The sequence below is a fragment of the Eleutherodactylus coqui genome, chromosome 1, assembly GCF_035609145.1.
Source record: "Eleutherodactylus coqui strain aEleCoq1 chromosome 1, aEleCoq1.hap1, whole genome shotgun sequence".
Classification (NCBI taxonomy): Eukaryota; Metazoa; Chordata; class Amphibia; order Anura; family Eleutherodactylidae; genus Eleutherodactylus; species Eleutherodactylus coqui.
In genome coordinates this window covers 197,669,611-197,680,016 of record NC_089837.1, presented here as the reverse complement: position 1 = coordinate 197,680,016, position 10,406 = coordinate 197,669,611, and the positions used below count along the sequence as shown (strand labels likewise).

Below are 10,406 nucleotides of genomic sequence, written 5' to 3'. Positions count from 1 at the left end.
GTCAGAAAGTTTTTTTCTAATTTGTGTCTCCTCCCTTTCAGTTTCATCCCATTGCTTCTTGTCCTTCCTTGTACAGATGAGAATAGTGCTCACCCCTCTGCACTGTGACAGCCCTTCAGATATTTGTAGACAGCTATTAAGTCTCCTCTCAGCCTTTTTTTTGCAAGCTAAACATTCCCAAATCCTTCAACCGTTCCTCATTGGACATGATTTGCAGACCGCTCACCATCTTGCTAACTCTTCTCTGAACTTGCTCCAGTTTGCTATGTATTTTTTAAAGTGCGGTGTCCAGATCTGGACACAGTATTCCAGATGAGGTCTGACTAAGGAAGAGTAGAGGGGGATAATGACCTCATGTGATCTAGGCTCTATGCTTCTCCTCATAGATCCCAGAATTGGGTTTGCCTTTTTGGCTGCTGCATCACATTGTTGACTATGATCTATTAGTATACCCAAGTCTTTTCCCCATGTGCTGCTTAGCCCAATTCCTCCCATTCTGTATGTGCTTCTTTCAATTTTTCTCCCGGATGTAGGACTTTGCATTTCTTCTTGTTAAATACTTATAGAGGTGAGGTAGATTCTCTTCAGTATATACCCATAAAGGTGAGGTAGATTCTCCTCAGTTATACCCATAGAGGTGAGGTAGATTCTCTTCAGTTATACCCATAGAGGTGAGGTAGATTCTCTTCAGTTATACCCATAGAGGTGAGGTAGATTCTCCTCAGTTATACCCATAGAGGTGAGGTAGAGTCTCCTCAGTTATACCCATAGAGGTGAGGTAGATTCTCTTCAGTTATACCCATAGAGGTGAGGTAGATTCTCCTCAGTTATACCCATAGAGGTGAGGTAGATTCTCTTCAGTTATACCCATAGAGGTGAGGTAGATTCTCTTCAGTTATACCCATAGAGGTGAGGTAGATTCTCTTCAGTTATACCCATAGAGGTGAGGTAGATTCTCTTCAGTTATACCCATAGAGGTGAGGTAGATTCTCTTCAGTTATACCCATAGAGGTGAGGTACATTCTCTTCAGTATATACCCATAGAGGTGAGGTAGATTCTCTTCAGTTATACCCATAGAGGTGAGGTAGATTCTCTTCAGTTATACCCATAGAGGTGAGGTAGATTCTCTTCAGTTATACCCATAGAGGTGAGGTAGATTCTCTTCAGTTATACCCATAGAGGTGAGGTAGATTCTCTTCAGTTATACCCATAGAGGTGAGGTAGATTCTCTTCAGTTATACCCATAGAGGTGAGGTAGATTCTCTTCAGTTATACCCATAGAGGTGAGGTAGATTCTCTTCCGTGTATGCCCATAGAAGTGAGGTAGATTCTCTTCAGTTATACCCATAGAGGTGAGGTAGATTCTCTTCCGTGTATGCCCATAGAAGTGAGGTAGATTCTCTTCCGTGTATGCCCATAGAAGTGAGGTAGATTCTCTTCCGTGTATACCCATAGAGGTGAGGTAGATTCTCTTCCGTGTATACCCATAGAGGTGAGGTAGATTCTCCTCTGTATACAAATCTATAAATAACTATAAGGCTTTATAGAAAAGAACATTTTCATGTATTGAGGAGTTTCACACAGCAATATTCACTATTCACACAGCAATATTCAACTTCAATATTCACTTCATGCTTAGAAGTGAATATTGAAGTTGCAACCCCTTTACTTTTCCTATTTGGGACATAAAGAATGGGTTATGTCCGCTGGGCGCAGTAAAGTGCCATTCCTCTGAATGGACGCAGGATTGTGTCCTTTTAAAACTGCAAACACTCTCACAGCATTTGCACTCACAACTTGCACCTCTCCAGGCAATGATGGAAGGACCCCTGTCCCTTACTAATCAGGGAAAGTGGTGCACCCCTGCCAAAAAGCGGAATGACTGTCTTCATCTGGGACCTGGCTATCCCTGACTGGAGAAGTGCACAAAGCACACATAGCAGGACACTGTTCACACACACACAGAACAGGACTGCACATAAAACACATGTGCCACTCACACAGACATACAAAACACGTCGCTGTTCACACCAACATACGATGTTATGCATACCACATTGAACAGGACTGCACATAGAGCACATGTCTGGCCACTTGCACAGACATACCACACACGTCACTGTTCACACCAACATACCAGGTTGTGCATATAACAGGAACCCGACCCAGAGCTCACATGCATACAGATGGTAACCCTTAGCCACTCCAAGTGTACTCACACCAGGGTAATAGAGAGACAGCCAGTGTGCTGACATAGGGAACAGTGTCAGGCATCACCCATCTGACACACACACACACACACACACACACACACAAGATATAAGACGATGGAAATATAAAAATGCACTCGCACCTGGAATGCTGCAACATAAAAGCAAATCTTTTAAAAAAATAAGTGTTTTTAATGTACAAATAGCAAAACATACAAAAACTGTATAAACTTGGTATCGCCGGACTCATGCTGACTCAGAGAATATTGTTGTCATGTTATTTAAAACAAATGGCAGAATGTATTTTCTTTTTCCAATCCCCCTAAAAAAGAATTAAAGTTATACACTACATTATATATACCAAAAAATTAGGTAATTGAAAAATGCAGCTTGTCCCGCAAAAAACAAGCCCTCATATTGCTATGTCAATGAGAACTTTTTTAACCACTTGCCTGACTTTAAATTTGTCTCCGACGCATGCCATGCGATGCGCAAGAGCTGCTCTGGTCCCATTGAAATCAATGGCCGATGATTGTTATCCACTGCCACTGCTGTAACAGCAGTGGCAGAGGATTCCTTCACCCCCTCGGGGAGTCCCCTCATCGCTGAGGGCTGTGACAGTGCTGTCACAGAGTTCAGTGATGAGGGGACACCTGCGGCAATGATTTTCCGGGGGCGGGGGGTGATTATATATACACTCACACTCACTCACCTCTCCGCCGCTGATGGGGTCTTTCCTCCTTTCCTGAGGAGGAAAGCTTGTCTGTGAGAAATCATCTTAGTTCTAAAATGTTAAAGGTAAGAATTGCTTTGGATGGATTTTTTTTCTATCTAGAAAGAAGACTCCATAATCTCGGGCTCCTGAAGAATCATCCATCTGAAATTTTATATTTTCTAAGCAGTTTGCGTGCAAGACAAGTTGATGATGATCATGTACCATTTTTACAAAGAGGTAAAAAATGCAGTTCTAATGAAGATGTTTTTATGTGTGTCTTTTCCAGTGTATTCACTCAGGAAAATGAAATGTCAGATGAAATGCAGAGTGATAAAGTAAACTCCATTAAATGTCACCAGTCTAAAGGGCCATTTTAAACATTGTGTATACCCTCTTATATGTGGGCATCTAGTTGTGTTCAGAATTAGCCAATCACATTTAATCTGATGTTAAATAGTCGTCAGTACACAGCTGTCATTATTTACAGGGATTCTGATTTCCCCTATATAAAGTTCAGCTGATCTAGTAGGATTTTCCTGACATTTTCTTAGTTACATTTTTCAGTAAAAGCCATAAAGAGCTTACAGCACATCAAAAGGGTCTGATAGTTGAAAGGTATCAGTAGCAGGGTACCAAAACATTTCTAAGGCATTACTTATACTATGGAACAGAGTGAAGATGGTCCCTAAGAAGTGGAGTAATTTTGGCACAACCATGACATTACCAAGAACTGAATATCCCTCAAAATTGATGGAAAGACCAGAAGTCAATTGGTCTGGTAGGCTGCCAAGAGGCCTACAGCAACATTAAAGGAGCTGCAGGAATTCCTAGCAGATACTGGTTGAGGAGTACATGTGACAACCATCTTCTGTATTCTTCATATGTCTGGGCTGTGGGGTAGGGTGGCAAGATGGAAATGTTTTTTAACAAAGAAAAACATCCAAGCCTGGCTATGCTTTGCCAAAACCTACATCAAGTCTACCAAAAATATGTGGGAGAACGTATTATGGTCTGATGAGACCAAGGTTTTTCATACAAAGCTAAACTTTTTGGCCATAATTCCAAACGGTATGTTTGGCGCAAAGCCAACACTGCGCATCACCGAAAGAACACCATACCCACAGTGAAGATGGTGGAGGCAGGATCATGCTTTAGGGCTGGAACTGGGGCTTCAGTCAAGGTGGAGGGAATATGAACAATTCCAAATATCAGTCCATTTTGGCACAAAATCTTTAAGCACAACGATCCAAAGCATACCACCAAACCAAAAAAGATACCGATCAAAGTTTTGGAATGGCCCAGCCAGAGCCCAGACCTGAATCCTATTGAAGATCTGTGGGTTGACCTGAAGAGGGCGCTACACATGAGATGCCCTCATAATCTATCAGATATGGAGTGCTTTTGCAAGGAAGAATGAGCAAAGTCAAGATGTACCATGCTGATTGACATCTACCCAAAAAGACTGAATTCTGTCAAAGGGTACATCAACAAAGTATTAGGGTGTGCATATTTATGCAGCACGTTATTTTAGTTAGAGTGGAAAAATCTAAAAAAAACTGTTTTGGTTTTCAGTGGAATTATACAGATAATGGGTCACATTGAAGGTGGGAATAAATCTGAAATTATGCATCTTTGTTGGATTTTTTTAACATGACAAAAACTTGGCATTTCAATAGGGGTGTGTAAATGTTGTATACCCACTGTGTATGCCATATAGGCAGCCATTTAGAGCATATATAAAGGGGTCATCTTGATAAAGCAGCAATTTTTAGTATCTTTGTTTTTTTGAAAGTCAGTTGTGATTGTACTGTACAATGTTTTCTTAAAGATTGGAAAGTATTCTTTGTATTTGGTGGTAGAAGAGAGAAACTGGCAACAACCATGCAACAAAAGCTGTTTTTGCAGTATCCATTTTGTTCAAGTGACTTTAGACTCACATGACACAGGCAAGGGGAAGAAATAATTGCTAATTTTCTCATTGTGTAGAGCACTACCAATCCTAAATAAGACTCTGCATGTCTATGGTAACCATATATGTTTTATTGCAGGTGTTCCAGTCCTGCATCTTATTCCTTCACCCTTTCCATATGTTTGGCACACATTTGAAGATAATGAAGAAAATCTTGATTCTTCAACTGTTGACAACCTCAGTAAAATTATTCACGTTTTTGTACTTGAATACCTAAATATATGAAGATATTGTATAAAATTTATTAGTAAATCAATTATATAGTATTTTGGTAATGTAGTAAATTGTGCAAGATTCAGTTTTATAGAAATAATGGCAAGTAACTGTTGTATAAAACAGCTGTATGCCAGTCCTAATATGTCTAGGCCTACCTGTCCTTTCAAGTGAATTCTCAGAATAATTGTATTCTTGAACACAATGTCATCTGCATGCTGTATGTTCTTGCTGTTTCACACCTCTTGGAATATTCCATTTCGCCAGCTCTGCTCTAGAAGGCATGGGCACTGCCTGCTATGATGCTCCCCCACATTCATTTTGGAGGGGTACTATTTCTCCTTGTTAAGACCACCAAATTGCCATAGTGAGACTTATAGGCCGTGCAGTGCTCCCCTAGGAAATAAGGTATGCCAATGCAGTGGGATTGTATAATGACGTATGGGGAAGCACCCTTCCAGTAGGCGGTGCCACAGAGGTATTATGGCATCTCATATTTGCATACCCACACTCAGTAGCACAGTGCAGGCTTCCAATGAGTCTGGCTCTGATTAGTGTCCTGCGGGAGCTGCCACCGTTCTCACAACCTCATTACTGTGTGCAGTCACAGAAACGTAGAAAATTCACAGCTGGAAACAACTACTTGATCCATCTAGTCTCCCCTTATACTATTTCCTTTTTATTTCTATCGCTACGTTTATTATCTTTAAATGCACTATTGATTTCTAGGGAAAATATTAACATTAGGAGCATCTTGGATGTTACTTTACATCGGGCCCGAATTCTTCCTGGAAATAGCGTGCACGCGGCTGCCGACAGGGAAATGGCTCACTTGCTGGAGTCACTTGGTTTAGCAGAACTAAAAACCAAGGAAGTTTTGGCTGCTGAATGTTTGAGTGACTCCTGTTTACTGTAAATGTGGCCGGGTGGGCTGGAACGATCCAGGCCCACTCCACCTCCATTCACTTGAATAACTCTGGGACCTTTCACGCAGGGTGGAATATTCCGCCACAGCATTTCAGACTATGCTCTCCTACAAAATATGCAGCCCTAATTCTGCACTGCTGCCATGCAGATTTTGGTTCAGAATTGAAAATGGTAGAATCCTGCGGGCAATTTAGCATCAAAATCCACAGCAGAGGAGCGATATTTGGGCAACACTCTGTGGGATGGCAGGCGCTTATGTGCCTGGCAGTTGGTACATCGTAAAGCAACCTTAAGGCGTAAAAATAGGTGTCCAGAACTACAAAGCAAACAGCAAATGTGTGCCTCCTCCTATATACTATTAATCCCTGTGCCTCCACCCCTATACACTATAGTATGTACCCCCTCTGCCACCCTTTTTATTCTATAAATGCTCTGTACCCCCATTGCTAGATATACTGTATCCCATTCCTGTATAATACAGTATCACCCCTGCCCCCCCCCTCCTATTTACTATGCCCTTCCCTGCCCACCACTTCTATACACTGTAACTCTCAGTATTTGAGTGTACTATGGAGTGTTTCTCCCTCAAATGTCATGCTGTTTATCCCAGCTCAGTCTCCTCCATCACTCCCCTGCCTCTAGCACTTACTACTTTATCCTCCTCTTCTGTTGCCACCATCCCTCAATCAAGTGCCATGCAGGAGGGTGGTGCTGGTTGCCCTTGGGTAGCCATACTTTCCCATATCATCAGACTCACCGTCATCCTGCTGCTGCCATGGCTGGTGTAGAACAGGAGACAGTGGGTAGGGAAGCTGGGTAAGACTGTCAGTGCCTAGAGGAAGATACAGCCTTGTGGAGAGTCACTGCATTGTGGGGATGGGCCACCAAGAGCTCATTAAATAGGAATAGGCAAGAACGCAGAGTAGTGTTAGTGTGGTGAGGAAGGGGCTTGTAGATGTCACAGAGAGTAATGTAAGCCAACTGATAGGTAGTATAAAGTTAGTCAAAAGTTTATAAAGATTCACCAGATTTATCATCCTGTATGAGCCACTGTGATATACTGGGCACAAGTTAGAGACTGTCTAGTGAATGGTTGTGCTGTTTAATACATGATATTAGTAAATCTCCCTCAGGACTTATTCAGATGACTGTATTTGCGCAGGCATTTCCGTACATTATAAAGTCACATATATAACGCGACCATGTGATATATTGGATTTCAATTGCTTCATTCAGACAAGCGTGCTTTTCCACTTTCTCGCGAGAGAAAAACTGGAACCTGCTCTATTTTTCTCGGTTGTCATTTGTTATACGGGGTGAGAAAAGATGTTTGTTCTTGTTACGCAGCAAGTTCCCATAGACGTCTATGACAGCTAAAAAAAGGAAGGGGAGGGAGTTACCCTGCGTACAACGCTGAAAAAGAAGACCGTTCATCCTAATTAGACATTTTATTGCCTTTTCAGGGGTTTATTCCAGTCGTTGCTAGCCATCACATTTAGTATGTTTTTCACCTTCGCGCTGCAGTGCCTGGTATGAATGACTTTAAAAACGCCAATTACGATCGGGACTCGAGCTTGTCTAAAATTCATTCATGCGAATATAGCAAGACATGTACGCATACGCTCGTGTGAAGGAGCCCTCAAGCTTCATTGATTTGTACTGTGAGAATACAGAACACGCTACATATTTGAAATACAGCTGTAGACAATTTGACCATGTGAACTGCTCTAATTTCAAGTTTGTTTGTTTTTTTATTATGACCATCCAAATACAAAGATGATATACACACACGTGAATGAGGAGGAAATGGACATTTTTGTCCTAAATACAACTAGTTTTCTGGTTTGGTTGTACTTTTGCATTCTCATTCAGCATTTTTATTTAGCTCCAATGTGACTAAAATGTTAAAAGCACTTTATATGTGTGACTTCTTGGCCACCAATGGGAACAAGAAAGTGTTTTATGCATGAAAAATGTAAATGAAAATAAATATAAAAAACATGTCAAGAAATGTATTCAAATAAAAATGATAGATGTTTACATTTTTACAATATATTTGGAGATGACTTTGCCTGCATCAAAACATCGGGGGGGTTTCATTGTGTCCTACAGCAAAGATAGTTGTCCTATCATACAATGGTGCACCCAGAAGCTTAACTTGTGAGGGGGTCCGGGGTCCCTGAGGATGTGCTAAGTGATGTGTGCTATTTCATATATTAGGGTGATCAAATGTTGTGAAAATTTTCTGCAATGAAATCTGCACCAAAAGTCATTCGGTGCTTCATTGGAGATTTTGCTGCGGTCTGCATTTTCACTGCGGATGTTACTTTGCAATGAATGAAATATGTGGTGACTATTTTCCATTGCACATTTCTTCTATTGTGAGTGAATGGGGTTTGCTAAAAAAATTAAGTTCAGATATTGTGAAATTGTTTCAAACCCCATGGAAGAAATCTGCTGTGAAAAGTAGTCATGCTGTGGATTTTCAATTTTCAAATCCATAACATGCTGTGTTGCGGAAAAGGGACAGATTTTCCTTCATTGCAACGCAATTAAAAAAATCAATGGGGAAATTCCCCAGCAAAGTCATGTGTGGATTTTCATGTAGAACATTTGCAGTATATGTGCTCCTTTTAGGATCGGCTCACACAGCTGTAATTTGCGGCGTGCCACATGCAAGAATGCATTAAAGGGGTTGTCCCGAGGCAGCAAGTGGGTCTATACACTTCTGCATGGCCATAATAATGCACTTTGTAATGTACATTGTGCATTAATTATGAGCCATACAGAAGTTATAAAAAGTTTTATACTTACCTGCTCCGTTGCTGGCGTCCTCGTCTCCATGGTGCCGACTAATTTTCGCCCTCCGATGGCCAAATTAGCCGCGCTTGCGCAGTCCGGGTCTTCTCCTCTTCTCTATGGGGCTCTGTGTAGCTCCGTGTAGCTCCGCCCCGTCACGTGCCGATTCCAGCCAATCAGGAGGCTGGAATCGGCAATGGACCGCACAGAAGCCCTGCGGTCCATGAAGACAGAGGATCCCGGCGGCCATCTTCAGCAGGTGAGTATGAAGACGCCGGACCGCCGGGATTCAGGTAAGCGCTGTGCGGGTGGTTTTTTTAACCCCTGCATCGGGGTTGTCTCGCGCCGAACGGGGGGGGGGTTTAAAAAAAAAAAAAAACCCGTTTCGGCGCGGGACATCTCCTTTAAGTATGCAATACCATGCCTACTTGCTGTGTGCCACCAATCACCATGCATTATCATGGCGTGTATGCTCGCAAAATACGCACCAAGATAGAACATGCTGCTTTTTTTTTTTTTTGCGTGCATCGGTCACGCAATTTGTGTATGTGGCAATATGGGAGCCTATGGAAGATTGGTACAGCATGTTACGCACGCAAAACCTTTAACCTTATGCTTGTCTGAGCCCGACCTTAGGCTGGTTGGTTGAACTAAGAAAGTCATACAAGCAGTTTAATAATTATACTGCACTGTTTTTATTTCCACAGCAAACCACCATGTGATGTCGGGCCATGTTTGCAGGGTGTTTTGTCTTTGTGACTTGAGTAGTCATAGAGAAATTGTAGTACAACTTAGTGGCAAAAGAAAAGTGTTGGCTAGTTGGGAAAAATGTGATTGCACTCAGACAAAACAAAATAATATTCTTGCAGATATGATACATTTAATACTAACAAATATAAAAGAATTATAAGTAAAACAGCAAACCTGTAAAGCTAGTTAGGACAAAATAGCACAGCATGCTGCATTATTTCAGAGGGCAAAATGCTGTACAATGTGGCAGAAGCCAGACGGATTCCAATCTAGTGAATGAGGTCCTTCTGGGGTTTTGGTTTTTTTTTTACCTTGTTTGCCTTCTAGGATAAAGCTCATCAATGCAAACCCAAAGCACTAATGTGAACCTAGCCCTAGGTCTCTTCATTAGGCCTCCTATAACAGTATCTCAATGGAAGATTACTCTGAGAACCACCAAGAGTTAATGCAGCACCATCTGTTGGAAGGTAGCTTCCATAAATCTGGCCTTCTAACAGGCATAGAAACATGACTGAGGCCTTAGTCACACAGGCGGTTTTTCCCGCGATTTGTGGATCGCATGACGGATGCGCATCCGCAAATCGCGTGACCGGGGCCGAAAAATCGCCCAAAAATACTGCTCCTAGCCGCGTTTCAATAGAAACGGGCCGCAGCTGTCCAGCGCATTGAATTCAATGGAACCGGCAATACAGCCGGTTCCATTGAAAGCAATGCGCTGCGGGCGATCGCGGGATGAATTTTTGGGAAGGGCTTAAATATATAAGCCCTTCCCTGAAATTCATACAGAAATGTGTAAAAACAAAAAAAATATATATACTCACC

At 41.9% G+C, this 10,406-nt stretch overlaps 1 protein-coding gene across 1 annotated transcript in view; it reads left to right on the top strand.

Moving 5' to 3' along the window:
- The window catches only part of QPCT (glutaminyl-peptide cyclotransferase), a 31,085-nt gene extending 23,010 nt beyond the window's left edge, over positions 1-8,075 (top strand). The window contains exons 6-7 of the mRNA XM_066605265.1: positions 3,047-3,163; positions 4,975-8,075. Coding sequence (XP_066461362.1) covers positions 3,047-3,163; positions 4,975-5,120 — 263 coding nt within the window. The 3' untranslated portion in view covers positions 5,121-8,075. The remainder of the gene's footprint in view (positions 1-3,046; positions 3,164-4,974) is intronic.
- The last annotated feature ends 2,331 nt before the right edge of the window (positions 8,076-10,406 follow it).